Genomic DNA, 19,339 nt, shown 5'->3' with positions numbered 1-19,339 from the left:
AGTAAAATAAATCTATGTAACTGAAGTGATTTGGTAAAATGTAACAGAGTAAAAGGTAAGTTACTTTCTTCAGAAAATACTTGAGTAAGAGTACAAGTACAGCCCACAGAGAGTAACTAGAAAGTACTAGTTCTTCCACAAACAGACTTAAGTACATGTAAAGCGTTACTTGTTGTGTGTTACTACCCACCCCCGGTGCTTGGTATAGCTTCGGAGAGGAGTGCTGTTGTTTTCGCCCTCTAGTCTAGGTTGCTTTCTGTAGTCCGAGGTGCTGAATGAGAAGGCCACCATATTTCTCTCTAATGTGACTGTAATTGCAACAGAAGGAGGACAGGTGTGTGTGTGAAGAAACCAGAATACCTTAGAGACATAGTTTAATGGGGAGACTGAGCAATAGCCTACAGTATGTCTTTAATCAGTCCTTGCCTGCAAAGCCTTTATGAAGCTTCCTAGATGCGACATTACATAGGTTATAACCATTCATGACATTCCCTCATAATGAACGATAGACTAGAATGTACAGTGCATTAGGGGAAGTATTCAGACCCCTTGACTTTTTCCACATTTTGTTACATTACAGCCTTATTCTAAAATGGATTAAATTGTTTATTCCCCTCATCAATCTTGACACAATACCCCATAATGACAAAGTAAAAACAGTTTTTTAGAAATGTGTAACAAAACTGATATCACATTTACATAAGTTTTCAGACCCTTTACTCAGTACTTTGTTTAAGCACCTTTGGCAACGATTACTGCCTCGAGTCTAGTATATGACGCTACAAGCTTGGCACACCTGTATTTGTGGAGTTTCTCCAATTTCTTCTCTGCAGATCCTCTCAAGCTCTGTCAGGTTGGATGGGGAGCGTTGCTGCACAGAAATGTTCAGGTCTCTCCAGAGATGTTCGATCGGGTTCAAGTCCGGGCTTCCCTCGATCATGACTAGTCTCCCAGTCCCTGCCACCACTATGCTTTGCCGTAGGGATGGGGCCAGGAGTCCTCCAGACGTGAAAGAGTTCAATCTTGGTTTCATCAGACCAAAGAATCTTGTTTCTCATCATCCTTTATGTGCCTTTTGGCAAACTCCAAGCAGGCTGTCATGTGCCTTTTGCTGAGGAGTTGCTTCCGTCTGGCCACTCTACCATAAAGGCCTGATTGGTGGAGTGCTGCGGTGTGACTAGGGTGGGCATTCTAGTTTCTTTATTTCTATGTTTACTGTTTCTATGTTTTGGCCGGGTATGGTTCTCAATCAGGGACAGCGGTCTACCTGTATAGCCCTAGTCAGCTTCACGTTAGTTTTTGGTGTTTTCTTGTTGGCGACATTCAAAATAAAAAAGAAATGTACGCTCACCACGCTGCACCTTGGTCCGGTCATTTCCCTGATGACGTTCGTGACTGAACTACCCACCACAAACGGACCAAGCAGCGTGGTAAGGAGAACTGGACATGGGAGGACAGCCTGAATGGGAAAGGATCCTGGACGTGGGAGGAGATCCTGGCGGGAAAGGATTGCCTGCCATGGGAGCAGGTGGAAGCAGCGAGGTAAAGGGCCCAGGTTTACACAGGGTCACGGCTGGCACGAAAGACCGGGAGGCCACTCCCCAAAAATATTTGGGGGGCGCACACGGGGAGTGTGGTAGAGTCAGGGTTCAGACCTGAGCCAACTCCTCGTGCTTACCGTAGGGAGCGTGGTACTGGTCAGGCACCGTGTTATGCGGCGGAGCGCATGGTGTCTCCAGTGCGCGTTCACATCCCGGTGCGCTACATTCCAGCTCCCCGCATTGGACGGGCTAGAGTGAGCATCCAGCCAGGACGGATGGTGCCGGCTCAGCGCGCCTGGCCTCCAGTGCGTGATGATCCATGGCACGAAGCCTCCAGCGATGATCCATGGCACGAAGCCTCCAGTGATGATCCATGGCACGAAGCCTCCAGTGATGATCCAAAGCACGAAGCCTCCAGTGATGATCCAAAGCACGAAGCCTCCAGCATTGAACTGCGCTCCGGAGCCTCCAGCGAGGGTCCCCGGTCCGGAGCCTCCAGCGAGTCAGGTTTTGCGGCCGGAGTCCGCACCTTTGGTGGGGGGGGGGGGGTACTGTCACACCCGGGCCATAGAGAGGCTTTTATTCTCTATTTTGGTTAGGCCAGGGTGTGACTAGGGAGGGCATTCTAGTTTCTTCATTTCTATGTTTTGGCCGGGTATGGTTCTCAATCAGGGATAGCTGACTATCGTTGTCTCTGATTGGGAACCATACTTAGGCAGCCTTTTCCCCACCTGCGTTTTGTGGGTAGTTATTTTCTGTTTGGCTGTTTAGTTACCTGACAGAACTGTGCGTTTTTCTACTTTGTTATTTAATAAATATCATGAACGCCTACCACGCTGCACCTTGGTCTCCTTCAACCCACGAGAGCCGTGACAGCTGCAGAGATGGGTGTTTTGCACTGACTATCACCTGTGGGACATTATCTAGACAGGTGTTTGCTTTTCCAAATCATGTCCAATCAATTGAATTTACCACAGGTGAAACATCTCAAGAATGATCAATGGAAACAGGATGCACCTGAGCTCAATTTCAAGTCTCATAGCAAATGGTCTGAATACTTATGTAAATAAGGTATTTCTGTTTTTTATTTTATAAGGCGCTAACGTAACAAAATATGGAAAGGGGAAGGGGTCTGAATACTTTCCGAAGGCACTGTATATTTATATTTATATTATGGCTTTGGCTACTCAATGACAGCTTGTGCATTAGCTAGCTTACTACTATTTCGCAACTACCTATTTCGCATTTTCTTGTTGTGAAAGTATCTGCACTCTCAAATCAAAATCAAATCAAATTTTACTTGTCACATGCACATGGTTAGCGGATGTTAATGCGAGTGTAGCGAAATGCTTGTGCTTCTAGTTCCGACACTGCAGTAATGACCAACAAGTAATCTAACCTAACAATTCCACAACTACCTTGTATACACAGTGTAAAGGAATGAATAATAATATGTACATAAAAATATATAGATGAGTGATGGTACAGAAAGGCATAGGCAAGATGAAGTAGATGGTATCGAGGACAGTATATACAGTGCCTTGCGAAAGTATTCGGCCCCCTTGAACTTTGCGACCTTTTGCCACATTTCAGGCTTCAAACATAAAGATATAAAACTGTATTTTTTTCTGAAGAATCAACAACAAGTGGGACACAATCATGAAGTGGAACGACATTTATTGGATATTTCAAACTTTTTTAACAAATCAAAAACTGAAATTGGGCGTGCACAATTATTCAGCCCCCTTAAGTTAATACTTTGTAGCGCCAGCTTTTGCTGCGATTACAGCTGTAAGTCGCTTGGGGTATGTCTCTATCAGTTTTGCACATCGAGAGACTGAAATATTTTCCCATTCCTCCTTGCAAAACAGCTCGAGCTCAGTGAGGTTGGATGGAGAGCATTTGTGAACAGCAGTTTTCAGTTCTTTCCACAGATTCTCAATTGGATTCAGGTCTGGACTTTGACTTGGCCATTCTAACACCTGGATATGTTTATTTTTGAACCATTCCATTGTAGATTTTGCTTTATGTTTTGGATCATTGTCTTGTTGGAAGACAAATCTCCGTCCCAGTCTCAGGTCTTTTGCAGACTCCATCAGGTTTTCTTCCAGAATGGTCCTGTATTTGGCTCCATCCATCTTCCCATCAATTTTAACCATCTTCCCTGTCCCTGCTGAAGAAAAGCAGGCCCAAACCATGATGCTGCCACCACCATGTTTGATAGTGGGGATGGTGTGTTCAGGGTGATGAGCTGTGTTGCTTTTACGCCAAACATAACGTTTTGCATTGTTGCCAAAAAGTTCAATTTTGGTTTCATCTGACCAGAGCACCTTCTTCCACATGTTTGGTGTGTCTCCCAGGTGTCCTGGAGGGCAGGTAGTTTGCCCCCGGTGATGCGTTGTGCAGACCTCACTAGCCTTTGGAGAGCCTTATGGTTGTGGGCGGAGCAGTTGCCGTACCAGGCGGTGATTGTGCATCTGCAAAAGTTTGAGTGCTTTTGGTGACAAGCCGAATTTCTTCAACCTTCTGAGGTTGTATATTGCCTCTTTGCATTATGTAGACGTCTATGTCACTATTTTGTTTTTTGTTTTCTGCTTTTAATTTCAGTGCCACAAAAACTACATCCCTGTGTGTGGCTCCAATGGCGACACCTACCAGAATGAATGCTACCGAAGACAGGCCTCCTGCAAACAGCAGAGGCTCATATCACGCTCATCTGATGGGCCATGCTCTGCAGGTGAGTGTTTCCACTTCTACGTTACAATCAGAGAAATATCATTTCTTAAAGGAAAAAAAATCTAAATTCCCTCAGACCACAGCAATTTGACTCATATGTCCACAACCCATCACAGCCCAGAACAGAACATTCACTTGAATGGAAATGTCTGTTCAAATAATTGTATTTATATTATTACAATAACGTTCAATGGATGTAGACTTGTTCAGGGCTGCAGTCTGTTTGTCTACCTTTCGCCCCTGTGTGTGCGCTCCTTCACTCCCCTGGTGGATTTAAAAGGAACAGAGTGGTGGAAGAAATATTGTAGAAACTCTTTCAGCTCTAGTTCTAGCTGATGCCAATCCAATGAGCTTTGACGTCCATGTGGGGGGAGTGAGCAAGTCCATACTTCAGGGAGAAGTGTGGGAATTAGAACGCAGCCCCAGGTTCTCTCAATCCCAGTCCTCAAGGGCTGGCGTGTCTACAGGGTTTCTACTCTCCTCAATACTTTATTGATTACACTGATTGGTTTGAGATTCCGCTCACCTCGTTTCTTAGGTCTACATCAATTAGCAATTAAAGAAAATAGATGGAAAGCAGATGGCTCTGTTGGGGATACCTGTTGTCGAAATCACAATTTCAGAATAGGTGTATTTGGAAGTGTTAGTTATTTGCTTGTCATTCATCAGTGTACTGCTTTGAATAGGAAATATCTGACTGGTTCACCAGGTCTAACCCAGAAGCCAATTCTGAGGCAGAAACAAAAGCCCTGCACAGATTGCCCACAGACACACACTCACACCACTTTTTCACCTGTGCCTACACTAAGACAGACAGGTTTTCTCTTCGAGTATCACAGACATCCCAGGGGTCACATTGTCATAACACATAGCAAAACGTGTGAGAAACGTTGAGCAACAGTTTCCAGCTCGTGTCGTGAAACCAATCTCTCGGGCGGTGGCCTGACTTCCCTGGTGACGCATCACAGCAGTGCACTCTTTTGCGCCGCAAAATGCCCTCTGCTTCATTCCCCTCTCTCCTTGCCTAGTCCCATTTCCTCTTGCCTATATTTAGGCTTTCTTTCATTGAAGCGTTTGGCGGCTATGAGTCGACTGCCGAGGCAACACCATGAATACTAAGGACCCTGATAAGGGCACCCTATTCACTGTTTAGTGCACTACTTTTGACCAGAGCCCTATGGGCCCTGGTCAGAAGTAGTGCTCTATAAAGGGAAAAGGTTGCCCTTTAGGATGCAGCAATAGGGCTAAGCATTTGTTGCAGTAGTGAGTAGGAGTAGTTGCAGGAGTGTCCGTGTAGGTGGATGCCCTCCACTGTCCAAGAACACATTAAAAGGGGCATGGAGAGAGGAGACATCATACATCGTTTATGATAAGCATTCAGCATTTGCTGGGATCAGGGGGTCAAAATTGGTAACAAAATTGGTCAGAGTCAAGGGTGTGTCAGAATTCGGATAGGAAAAACGTATTGTTTGGGTTACATAATAGAATTAGCATTCGGTATAAGAGTTGTTTAAACATTTTTATCAAACCCACACCGAGAAGTGCGATCAAGTTTTTCACTCGGTAAATGTTAGCTACCTAAAGCGGAACAGTCATTTTTCTGCAGTATGGATTTGATCAAATCAAAGTTTATTTGTCACGTGCGCCGAATACAACAGGCTCCATCCAATAGTGAAAAAAGGTATTAGATGAACAATAAGTAAGTAAAGAAATAAGACAACAGTGAAAAGTAACAGTAGCGAGGCTACATACAGACACCGGGTAGTCAGGCTGATTGAGGTAGTATATACATGTAGATATGGTTCAAGTGACTATGCATATATGATGAACAGAGTGTAGCAGTAGCGTAAAAGAGGGGTGGCGGGACACAATGCAGATAGCCCGCTTAGCCAATGTGCGGGAGCACTGGTTGGTCGGCCCGCTTAGCCAATGTGCGGGAGCACAGGTTGGTCGGCCCGCTTAGTCAATGTGCGGGAGCACTGGTTGGTCGGCCCAATTGAGCTAGATTGAACCACAGTCAATGTTTTTGCAGTCAAGACTGGGCTGTGGTTTTGGGTTGAGTAAACCTTGAAGCTGATCTTTCGTAGTTTCTAGAGAATTTACGTCTGGTCCCACTGTTAAAAGTTTTCGTGAACTATGAATTTGGATAGAGGTGCTGTAAAAGAAAGCTGTGGGGAACTTTAATTAAACGATGCAGCCAATATTCATCTCCTAATGCAACAATACCATGCCAAAATCTTGGAAGCATGTGTCCATTTCTTAATTCAAGCACACTGTGCCAAGATTTGTGTTGCCAGGGTCCATTTCTTAATGCAACAACACTATGCCAAGAAATATAGGGAAGCAGTGTTTTTGAAGGGCATACACCATATGTGGATTAGAATTGTGACAACGTCTTTCCTGTCTTCACAGATACTGGCTCCGGCTCTGGAGACGGAGGTACGTGGTATACTCTATGGTTAATCCTGTGTTAAGCATATACATCCGATATGGTTTTCGAACTACACATGTACTAGATGATGTGACTTAGGCAAATATATCAGTGAAACATACTTACATACCTCAAAGGCCCCAAAATGACTACATTGGACAAGAAAGGGGCACACCTGAAACCACGGATTGTGCGGTTTCACAAGTTAAGAATGGCGGTCGTATGTGTATATGTGAACCATTTAGGTAAAATGTGAGGTAAACATTATTAGCAAATAAACCTCCGTACTGCCTCTTAACTTAACTCCTAGGAAGTACTTGATACACCAAGCACTTATTTCCTATTCTGTTCATGCTGAATGCCAATGCAGTCCCTTGACTGTGACAATTGGTGTGTCGGACATTTCTGGAAATGCCTATTTAGATTGCAGTTTAACTTTACATCCCCCTGCTTATTCACTACTTCTGAAAGCTTCCAACTCTTGAGTTGGTCTCGGAATACATTTCAGACAATACACAACAAATTCCTTTAATGAATACTCAAGCTGGCTTTTTGGATGATTTGTGAATGGGGGTTACACACGCCAGTGAACCGCCTGGCTTTGTACACAGTCTGTAAGCAAGCTGGAATATTAAGTCCCTGATAATGGTCCAAGAGAAAATGGCCGTTCGTTCGTCCCAGTAACTTCTCCTGATGGAGGCATTGATATTTCAGTAACACTATTTGGATAGTCCATCTACAGACTATCGGTAACATTTCAATTGCATGTCTTTAGCATCTCAACAGTCTATATCGTCATTTTCAACAAGCTATAGATGCTCAACAAACCATCTGTAGACTATTAGCACCATTTTCAACAGCATATCTGTAGCCTGTCAGTAATATTTGAACAGTGTATTCTCTCACTCGCACAAATGCCAAGCCCACCGAGACATTTTGTGACCATCTGCATGTGGCGACCGCAGCGTTTGTTGTTTAATGTGGTTTTAATTGGAAAGCAGTGACTGGGGACCCAATATCTCTACCATCTGCACAGGACTGGATAGACGTGCATAATCCCCTACAGGCGATTGGCTGAGCTGTTTATGACATAAATGATTAAAGTGCAATTGAGCTCTGATGCTTGTGTATCTGTCTCTGTGCTTTGGATGTGTTTTGCTGTCCCCTTTGAACACTATTGGGTGGTTCTCTGTAGGGATTGTGTGTGTGTGTGTGATTGCTGTGTCTGGTGTGTTTTGAGGATTGTCTGGTGTGTTTGAGGATTGTCTGGTGTGTGTACCTAATATGTTGTGTATCAGAGGTGGTTGGATGGGAGGACAGGCTCATGGTAATGGCTGGAACGGAATTATGGAATGGAACTTTGTGTTCGATACCATTCCATTTACTCCATTCCAGCCATTGTTGTGAGCCATCCTTCCCAGACCAGCATTCCTGTGGTGTGTGTGTGTGTGTCTGAGCGAGTTGGAGAGAGCGAGGGAGAAGTGAGAACAGAATGTTTGTTTGGTACACTCAGCCTTTGTGTGTGCCTCTGTGGATGGCTCATGGCTGTTGTGTGTTTGCGCCCAGGCGTCGGCGTGTTGTAATAATGTAAAAAGATGGATAGAAGGTAACACGTACACCGGCATTGATTGAGTGGGGATGCACAGTGAGGTACTGTATAGCCGTTTCCATGGAGTGGTAGGTTGCTAGCAATGTGAAAGGGTTGTTGTGGGGTGGTAGGGTTGTGTTCTCTTCAGGTGTATAATATCCTGCTTTGGCAAAGCAAAGCAAATGTAATTAAAACAAGGACTGGCTGACTGAGTGTCGTAAAGCTAATACATTCTATCTAGAGAATGGAGAATTGCTGTTAGTTTGGGCGGACTGCTGGATGTGGGCTTACATCCGTTAAACCCATTTGATAAAAGGATGCTGTCACGTTCTGACCATAGTTCTTGTGTGTTTTCCTTGATTTAGTGTTGGTCAGGACATGAGCTGGATGGACATTCTATGTTGTGTGTCTAGTTTGTCTATTTCTTTGTTTGGCCTGATATGGTTCTCAGAGGCATGTGTTGGTCATTGTCTCTGATTGGGAACCATATTTAGGTAGCTTGTTTTGTGTAGGGGGTTTGTGGGTATTTGTTTCCTGTCTCTGTGTTCTCTGCACCAGATAGGACTGTTTTCGGGTTTTGCCATGTTTATTGTTTTGTAGTGTGTTCATGTTGAGTTTCTGTTATTAAAGAACCATGGACACTTACCACGCTGCGCATTGGTCCTCCGATCCTTCTCGCTTCTCCTCCTCAGACGAAGAGGAGGAGGAAAACCCTTACAGATACAAATAATATTCACCTCTCTGTTTTATCACACAAGTAATGTATATCAATCGAATCTGTAATAACGTGCTACAATTTAAGGGGAACTAATCTGGGATGTGACTGTATCTAAAGTCATTTATTCTTGGAGAATATAACGTATAAATGCCTCATGAGCTTTTAATGTGGTACATATAGTTTCTTGGGTAATGCTGACAACATCTGGTGACACAGGTCAGCCTAGCAGCGACAACAAAGCCTTAGCAGATCTTTATCTATTGATCCTGTGTCGTCCCGACTAAACACAACTGAGCACCACGGGCAATACAAGCATAAGCAGCGGGCCAATCTGTCAGTACAGCGGCGATAACCCATATTCCCCCCACGACGGCCGCCCTGGTTTATTGCGTTTGATCAAATATGGGTTAATTGTAATCCGCTTTGACAGTGGTGGGCGTGTTTTACATGAGGAAATTACACCGGATGAATCCCTAAACGGCCCTCGATGAATACAGCCCCAATCATCTGCACACAGATGATAATGATACCTCACCTCATTGATATCTGCATTTGGGTGTTGTTTGGGTGTTATTGCCTTGTCCGTAGTGAATGCTCTGCTCCACTGAAAAATCACCACTCCACTGCCAGATAATAGTAATGCATCGCTATAATTCCAAAATACCATGCTTTCTTTTCACTGTCATTATATAAATCCCTTTACTCATTCAACCTGGCGTAATAGAATGTGTGAGTCACTAGTGTCTTTTCCCTTCCTTATCCGCCTCCTGTAAATGAGAGTGATGGAAACAGGACGTTTCGGTACAATTGTATAATTGACGGCAGATCATTTGTTCGTGGGGGGGGATCTTTTTGTGTCGGTAAAATGTATTATGCGAGAGATGGCAGTGGAAACGCCTTTATGCGCAAATATATGATATATTCACCATCATATGGAAGTAAACCTGGAGTCACATAATGATATGGTGTGTGTCGCCAATTGATTTGAAACCTAGTGAATGATAGTCATGAAAAACCCCTAGGCCTTAACCCTTAGGCCTTAGGCCTTAACCCTTAGGCGCTGAAAAGATTTGATTAGGAATATTGCAAAACATCCTACTTGCCTATCAGAAGGCAAGGTGAAGCTACTACCGCGCCTAGTTATCTTGGTTCTACATAAAGTGACAAGGGGCTAGGGGTTTCTCCTATACTGAGCCATTGTCTGAGCAAGAGAAACCCCAAATAGCTGGTAACAGTGTTTTGGATGTTGTCCACCCTGCTCTCCCAGAATACGAAGGCTCAGGCACAGACGCGGGGAAGAAGTTCACTAAGTGCGGCACGTGCAAGTATGGAGCGGAATGCGACGAGGACTCTGAGGACGTCTGGTGAGTGTCTGTAAAATAGTAACTATCTTTTTTCATATCATACAATAGGTCATAGAATATTGAACTTAAGCGTTGATGAGTTGTCTCTGGCCTCATTGTAGGACCAACAATATTAAACACATTGTCATTAGAATCTAAAATACATTTTACATTTCAATACTATATCATACTGCATCAATATACAGTATTAGTATCATGGAGTATAATCCTACATAATCACCCTCTGAACGTTCACGTCCAAGAGATCTTCCTCATATACTGTAGTCGACGCTGATGGAAGTAGACCAGGAGTTTGGAGTGACACAATAAGGGTTAAACATGTTCCTCTTTTTCTGTCAGGTGCATATGTAACATTGACTGCAGTGGACACAATGAGAACCCTGTGTGCGCCACGGACGGAAACTCCTACAACAACCCCTGTTTGGTCCGAGAGGCCTCGTGCATGAAGCAGGAGCAGATCGACGTCAAGCATCTTGGGAGATGCCCAGGTGAGACTGAACAACTAGTAAAACTGGTTTACTGCTTGTAAAAAAAATATATATATTTTTTGCATTTTTTTTCTTCATTTGGGCACACAAACTCACAACCTACTGTACACAACTGGGTTGAATTGGTGTACTTTTGTAATTTGCAAAGGTTAGGGCGCAGCTTTTCAAAGCCCAGCAAGACCAGATTTGGGGATTTTCGCATTTTGACGTAGTCATCTACTGAAATTCCAAAATGTGTCCCTTTTGAACTTGTTTTTAATTGTTTTTAATTGTTGTCACTAATTGGATTGGAGGGGGGTGTTTATGTTAGCATTATTCTAGTGTCAGTCTCTTACTTACACTGGAAACAAACTGGGAACTGGCCCCAGTCTATTTGGGCCAAACCTACAGTATACAAGCTAGCCTCCATAATTATGGTAGATGCCATAGGAAGCTAGCCATATTAGGGCTAGGCCAATGCCTCACTTTAAGCAGAATGTTCACATTTTAATCAACCGTTTTGAGTCTCTCGGGGAAGTGTAATTACACTAGTTCCAGGAACAATACTGTTAGCTTCACTCATCTCACCTGGAGACTTTCTTACGCTAACCCTATGCTACTACAAATGCTAGCTAACCATATGCTATCTTTCCCCAAAATCTGTCGTCCCATTGTAGCCTCATCGCACAAGTTATACAAAGTCACACTTGACACAAAGCTGTGGTAATGCTAGGCCCCGTTTCCACTCGTAGAGTCCTTCATGCTCGCCTGACTGAAGCTGCTCGCAGCCAGATAAGCCTCACCAAGCAGACACCTGTCGTCAGCACTGAGCCGATCGATCAGTCACTAAAATCAATGAGCACCAGGCAAGCGTATCAAAGCCTCAGAAGTCTGTAAACAACAAGCCCTGACCAGCGCCTCAAAAGGAATAACATTTATTTATACTCCCCCGCCGCCATTCCAAACCCCTGTCACGTCGAAACCTTCCCAGAATTCAATTTACTCAGCCGTGATTGAAGCTCGCTACGCCTTGTGTGTTTCAGAGGCATCTTTTGAGGGAAAAAGCTCAAATTAGTTCTGTTATCCCAGGTCACAGTATGAGAAGTTTTGATCTAGCCAATGCTGGATGACTTTTTTTGGGGGGTGTAGTGGAGGGGGGCTCATTTGTAGTCCTGTGTTGTTGTCTGATGTTTCCAGACTCTGGGGTTGACAGTGCCAACACCCCAAGCTATTTCATAAAACCACCCTCAGAGTATATCTTCTTAGACTTGATTTACTCAATAACCCCCCCCCCCCTACTTTTTTACACAAAACTTGGCCGATAGCCTAAAACGAGTGTTCCCACAGGTCCTAATAGAAAAAATGCAGGACCTTTTATGGATTTCTTGTTGGTTGTTTAAGGTAGTCAAATGTCCAGACTTGGGATCAAGTAGTATTTGTTTTCTTTCAAGCATCTGATTGAGCCTGTCTGTATTGCCAGGTGGGAGGGGTTTGGATTTGGGGTTTGCATTCCATTGGTTCTTTCGTGCCAGATATGCTCAATCAATCCCAGGTCAATTATTTGAATGAAAGCATAATATTATTTGGAACCTGGTTTGCAGATGTCAGGAGCGGCAGTGTGCCTTGCCGGATCTGGGAGGAGGAGCACCTGCCTCAGTATGTAGAGCAGCAGACCAACTTGCCAGGATCGCACCGGTTTCCTTGACACAAACCGGGATTAAGATATTTTGTGACGCTCGAAAGCCCATATGCCAAATGTTATCGCAGTTTCAATGAATACTTTCCCCATGATTTTATTTTAGCAGATTCATTCGTTCAACCACAGTGTCATTGACTAGAGTCTATTCATATTTGATCATATTTAAATTCCTTTAGGTTGTGCACTAATTTAAGGGTTAGTAAACTCGACAACTTCAAAATAAAGCCCAAGCATTTGTTTGCAGGTGGCACTACATATTTAACCACTGTTGCATGTTAGATGTTTGTACATCAAAGCAACAGCAAGGTAAATCTGTAGCTATCTCAGTAATGCTATATCTCTCAGCAATTCTCTCATAATCAGGCACACTTTTTTAGGTTAAAACAACCAGGATTATCCCTCTAGAATTTTCTACAATCACTGACTTCCTACTGTGGCTGCATTGTGAGCAACTACACAGTGCAACATCAAAAACAAACACAAAAGAAAGAAGCACTGTCAATATTTCTAGAGGAAGGATACAATCTAAAAAATGGATGAGTATGTGCTGCTGTGTTTACTTATTCACAGCCTCACTCTATTCCTCTCATCTTCCTGTTTAACATGCACCCCACCAACCGCTCTCGTCCGCGAGCAACAAGACGAGAGCGGCGTTGTGTCAAGCCAGCGTTAGCTGTCGACTGTTTTGTATGATAGGAAGACTACAAACACAGATTGACACACAGACACACCACAATCACGCACATTGTCACAGCAACAGGCACTGGCACAACTCCCTGCACTTGTTGTTACATACCGGACTCTCCTCACATCGAAAGGCCCGTAAACACATAGATAGACCTCTTTACGCCTCTGTTCTGACAGATAGATATCCCCCTTCAGACAGAGAGCAAACATCCCCCACTTCCTTGGAAACAATTATCCTCCAAACATCCCCCACTTCCTTGGAAACCCTGGGAAATAATTATCCTCCAAACATCCCCCACTTCCTTGGAAACCCTGGGAAATAATTATCCTCCAAACATCCCCCACTTCCTTGGAAACCCTGGGAAATAATTATCCTCCAAACATCCCCCACTTCCTTGGAAACCCTGGGAAATAATTATCCTCCAAACATCCCCCACTTCCTTGGAAACCCTGGGAAATAATTATCCTCCAAACATCCCCCACTTCCTTGGAAACCCTGGGAAATAATTATCCTCCAAACATCCATGAAGAGAAACATTCTCAGCCAGTTTGTTTGTTTGAGCCCGATCTGTAGCCAGACAGATGGACAGGACCTGTGTCCAGCGGTCTCTCGTGTAGACAGACTGACAGACATGCAGACAAGATACAGGCAGGCAGACACAGGCAGGCTGACTGACGGGCAGACACAGACAGGCTGACTGACGGGCAGACACAGGCAGGCTGACTGATGGGCAGACACAGGCAGGCTGACTGACGGGCAGACACAGACAGACTGACTGACGGGCAGACACAGGCAGGCTGACTGACGGGCAGACACAGGCAGGCTGACTGACGGGCAGACACAGACAGACTGACTGACGGGCAGACACAGGCAGGCTGACTGACGGGCAGACACACGCAGACTGACTGACGGGCAGACACAGACAGGCTGACTGACAGGCAGACACAGGCAGGCTGACTGACGGGCAGACACAGAAAAGACAGACAGAACTCCAAGTCCTCACAGGCAGACATAGGGCCCAATCCCAAACCCATTAGTCCCCCCTCGTGGATCTGAGAGGACTAAACAGACAGAGGCCATCCAGCATACCAGATGGGTGATGGCTATATATCCAATCCTGATAAGATCAGGAGGTAGGCACCAGCACAGACCGAACAGTAGCATAGGCTACATTTACCAACTCTTAAAAAGACCTCAGGAGGAATGTGTATCTAAAACCTTGGTCGTATTCTGATGACTGTATTCATGATGAACAACATAAGTGAATGAGTGTGTGTGTGTGTGTGTGTGTGTGTGTGTGTGTGTGTGTGTGTGTGTGCAATCATAGTATTCATTATCATTTGGTGGGTGCTTATGTCTGTCCTATTTCACACACATACTATATACACATGTGTATTATATGCATATATGAATGTGTGTGTGTGAGAGCTTCAACTTATCTTCTCTTATTTCTACCAGCAGATAAAGAGAAAATGGGGAAGAAAGATGACGGCAGTTCCTACAATCTTTTAGGCAAGCATTTTTTCAATTGACTCTATTCAATCTACCTGTCATTGTGTTGCAGTTGTTGATTTATGTAGTGGCATTGAAGTCATAATCCCACCATAAAGCCACAGTAGATTTGTTTTATTTTTAAACGCTCGGCAAACATAATGTAATAGTGTACCAATAACACCACTTCACCTACTTACTGCAGCATAGAAGCAGATCAAAAGAAGAACAGATACAAAAGCACCCAGGACTGTATTTTCCATCTTTTCATTTTGTGCATTGCTATTATAATCAACTCAATCTCTCGTCATTCCCACACCTCTGAGCATTTTGAATCGATGGCTTCAGTGCCGATACAATTCATAATACTGTGCAATCAAATGTTACTGACAAACGGTTACCATAACAATGCCTAACATACACATGACATACAACTGTTCCTAACGAGAGAGGGAATCAAATCAAAACGGACATGTGATGTCGTCACATATCATTACCGCAAATGCCATTCTCTCCTTATTTGTTGGGAATGTTTGTTTTCATTTGAAGATTTAGCAGTTTATTTGATTTTGATGTACACATTCGCAGCTGACAGCTATATTGCTGTAGACACAGTAGTTCACATGTCCTAGGCCGAAATAAATAAACAGTTGTGCTCAAAAGAAGTCTTGCAAATAATTCGGGATCTGGCGATTGCTAGGAATAGTTTGCAAAGTTGCTTGGGTTATGTCTTTTCTTCTAAAATTCCATTTCTCAGACACCGCAGACGCCGGGGATGGCTTCTACGCCGGGATGCACATCCCCTGTGCGGAGAGCTACGCTGGCTTCTGTGTACACGGGAAATGCGAGATCAAGTACAACATGGCCACCTGCAGGTCTGTCTCACATCTGTCGTGGCTCCTCCTTTCCTTTCTTCTTTCCCGATCACGTGCTGCAGGCAGATCGCTGACAGGCGAGACACCCCACTGTTTGGATGGAGCATGAAGCGGTCTGATAATCTGTATGTCATGTGTCTGTCATAAATGGAAGGGTCGGAACGTTTTGTTCATAATAGAAATGGAGCATTGTGACATTGTACAGCTGATCTTAATGTCATTTTTTTTTTCATTGTGGCTCTGTCTCCTTGCGATGGCGCCAACAGGTGTGACTCGGGCTACAAGGGGGCACAGTGCGAGGAGCCCCAGGACTTCAACGTCCTGTATGTGGTGCCCAGCGGCCAGAAGCTCCACTACGTCCTCATCGCCGCCATCATTGGCGCTGTACAGATCGCCGTCATCGTTGCCGTGGTGATGTGCATCATGAGGTAAGCGGCTAGGTGTCACAACTCTCACGGAGGGTGTGACGTTTCGGTCTTCCACATTGTCGTCAAGTTCAGCGACTGAGAGGATTGAAAATAACCCTAGGCGTGAGGTGTGTACGGCTTACAGCCAAGGAAGCCAACCGTATGTGTGACTGACGAGGGTTTAAACCTAGGTCTCCGGGGTGGCACAGGACCGTTAGTCCGCTGAGCTAAAGCCTAGCTGTTCAAATCTTAGGCAAGGTTACTCATCGCATGATAGTAATTCCGTGGAGTAGGTGTATGGATGCTAAGAAATAACATCTGGATCAAAGGCAATCAATTAACTTTCTGTGGAGTTTTATTAAGTTATTCAGTGCTTAGAAGAGAATACAATATTAATGTGTGTGGGGAAAGTTCATCTTCCCTAGCCGACAGTTAAACAAACCATCCATCATTTAACAAAACCACATGAATCTCTCATAGCTTAGTTTTAAGCACCGACTTAAAATCTGAGTCTCAAAACTAATTTCCTTTTTTGTACTTACAGGAAATGCCCCAAAAACAACAGGGGCCGTCGACAAAAGCAAAACCTTGGACACTTTTCATCAGACACTAACTCCAGGATGGTATAGCTCGTGTTTTTAAATATTTTTTTCTTACAACGTGGAACACAATTTTTTTTATGTAAAGATTTGTCATTTTATTATTTTATTCTTCCAAAAATATAGAAGAATGAGGATATTTATTTCAGGGACCTTACTTTTCTGTTTCTCTAGTGGATATGTAGCGTATATTGCAGCGCTATTTTTTACATTTTCCAGCCACGTACTGGTATGAGGAACCGTCGACCATGCCGCTCGTCGCTTACCCTTATATCGGCATTTTTGTTTAGTTGTTTTTTTATTCCTGTTTGTTTACTTTTAGCTTTTTCTTTCTCGAAAATACGGTACCTTCGGCGAACTGGAAAATGAATCCCAAGGAAACATACACAGCGTCTGCCTATATGGAATGTGCTGGAACGTATTGGAAACAATTTACTCCAAGACTCTTTCTCTCTCTCTTTCTATGTCTTTTTACAAATGATGTGCAGCTGATCACCAAAATGACGTTTTTATTTATTGGGTGAGGGGTCAGCCAGCAAGGTGGATAATATGTTTACACTTATTCTTTGATATGTAATTACAATTTTAAAGAATACACTGTGTTTAACTAGCTAATCATTTATTTTGTCATTTTATTCATGGTGACATTTTTTAAACGTTTACATTATTATTACGAGGATTCTTTTTCTAATTCTAGTTACTGTACGGTATATTGCATGACTTGTGAAACTGTGTTCTGTGGTGTAGTTTTAACTTAAAGAAAAGATGACAAGTCCTCAAAGCTTTCATCTCAGCAGCTCTACCAGTCCGATTATGCCAGCACATTATAGGCCTCCATGTAAAATAGAATTCGGACGGTAGATTGATTGATTTGTCAGTGGGGGGGGGAAAGGAATGTGTCATTTTTAAAATAAGTCTCCTGTCATACTGGGTTACATCAATGTATCTATGACTGGAGTTTGACTTTGATGGTGGAGACATGAAAGTGGATTGTAATGCGTTGGGGGGGGTCTTTTAACTGTCTTACAATCACAGGATTGTAATGAAAGAGCTGTTGACTTTGGGGAGCAGTGGTATTTTATTTCATGATACAAAATGAAGGACTACACATTGAGATACTACTATCATCCCTTTAGGATACTTTCATGTAATTAAAAACTTATTGGTTGCCGAAATGGATGTAATCAAGGGTTTTCTTTGAATGTGAGGATGTAATGCTGTTGTTGTTTCTCCACAAAACGTTACTTACATTTGCTCCTCAGCAAGACATTCCAAATACAGAGAAAATGTTGAATGGACGAATGAATAGGATGAAAAAGAACACTTCCGAGGTCCAAAGTGTAATGCTTAACCGCCAGTTTAAGTAGTTATTTATTTCATCACTGGGGCCTTTATGTAAATGTCTTTAGTCTGCCTACATCTGGTCGTAGGTCTTTGAGCGAAGTGTTTCTACTTGTTCTTTACCATCTCAGCCGTGACTATAAATGTGACTAGAATGTGTTTGACATGTCGTTGATCTTCTGCATGTAGGACTTCATAGGCAATTTTTGTCCCCAAAAAATAAAATGGAAATGTTTTTTAATGTGTCATGGTTTGGAATGCATCAATAGGAATGAAATGTCCTGTTTTACTACACTGTCATCCCTCAACAGAGAGGGAAGGGTAACCACACCACTCGTGTTCTATTTGTGACGCTTAATGCGCTGCAAGTCCCGCCTTTCCCATCTCCTCATTGGTTTTTAGGAGAATTTACCCACGTGGGTGACAGATGAACTGAGGTCCGTACTCCAGTCCAGTTGGTGGTAATAATGCGCCTTAAAGTTGGTTGCCAACCGCCATATAAAGTCCAAAGAAGAAGAAGAAGCCTGAAGGAGGAGAGATTACTAAAAATGAACTACATTTACACTTTTTTCTGTGGATGAATTGTCGGAGTAGAGGACCTTTTGCCTTTCTGGTAAAATAACACAATGTTTATATCCCAGGACAAATTAGCTAGATAGCTAGTTAAATAGGACAAATTAGCTAGCAACAGCAAGCTAGCTAGCTAAATTTCCATAAATGTTTATTGCTTTTTGACCTGTCCCCAAATTAATATAGTTGGTTCAGAGTTTGTTTTGATACTTCAAATTGGATGTCCTGATCATGTCTGGTCTGGGGGGACAAAAATCAACAGGCGGGGCACGCGGACGAATGCTCGCGAGCGGTCTGGTCAGCAAGATGAAACATAATTGAGTAAGCAAACACTGAGTTGAGAGCGCATAGGATGGGTCCCACGAGCAGACAGGCCAAACTTGAGAGCTTACAAGTGTGACGTTGGGCGAGCAGAACATCATTGCTGCAGAGGCAGACCCACTTCAATTTCCATACCGCCCCAACAGATCCACAGATGATGCAATCTCTATTGCACTCCACACTGCCCTTTCCCACCTGGACAAAATTAACACCTATGTGAGAATGCTGTTCATTGACTACAACTCAGCGTTCATCACCATAGTGCCCTCAAAGCTCATCAATAAGCTAAGGACCCTGGGACTAAACGCCTCCCTCTGCAACTGGATCCTGAACTTCCTGACGGGCCGCCCCGAGGTGGTAAGGGTACAGTTGAAGTCGGAAGTTTACATACACTTAGGTTGGAGTCATTAAAACTCGTTTTTCAACCACTCCACAAATTTCTTGTTAACAAACTATAGTTTTGACAAGTCGGATAGGACATCTACTTTGTGCATGACAAGTAA

General features: G+C 43.6%; 1 protein-coding gene across 2 annotated transcripts in view; it reads left to right on the top strand.

Annotated features, from left to right (window-relative positions):
* Positions 1-18,190, top strand: part of tmeff1a (transmembrane protein with EGF-like and two follistatin-like domains 1a) — a 77,414-nt gene extending 59,224 nt beyond the window's left edge. Inside the window, exons 3-10 of one of the 2 annotated variants that reach the window (XM_029642018.2) lie at positions 4,149-4,278; positions 6,690-6,716; positions 10,282-10,378; positions 10,718-10,866; positions 14,694-14,744; positions 15,481-15,598; positions 15,865-16,026; positions 16,550-18,190. In XM_029642018.2, the coding sequence (XP_029497878.1) occupies positions 4,149-4,278; positions 6,690-6,716; positions 10,282-10,378; positions 10,718-10,866; positions 14,694-14,744; positions 15,481-15,598; positions 15,865-16,026; positions 16,550-16,634 (819 nt within the window). In that variant the 3' untranslated portion in view covers positions 16,635-18,190. Of the gene's footprint in view, positions 1-4,148; positions 4,279-6,689; positions 6,717-10,281; positions 10,379-10,717; positions 10,867-14,690; positions 14,745-15,480; positions 15,599-15,864; positions 16,027-16,549 lie in introns of both variants that reach the window. The other variant, XM_029642016.2, reaches the window with a different exon arrangement.
* The last annotated feature ends 1,149 nt before the right edge of the window (positions 18,191-19,339 follow it).

Source organism: Oncorhynchus nerka, linkage group LG9b (genome assembly GCF_034236695.1).
Source record: "Oncorhynchus nerka isolate Pitt River linkage group LG9b, Oner_Uvic_2.0, whole genome shotgun sequence".
In the NCBI taxonomy this organism is placed as follows: Eukaryota; Metazoa; Chordata; class Actinopteri; order Salmoniformes; family Salmonidae; genus Oncorhynchus; species Oncorhynchus nerka.
This window is presented reverse-complemented; position numbering and strand designations above follow the sequence as displayed.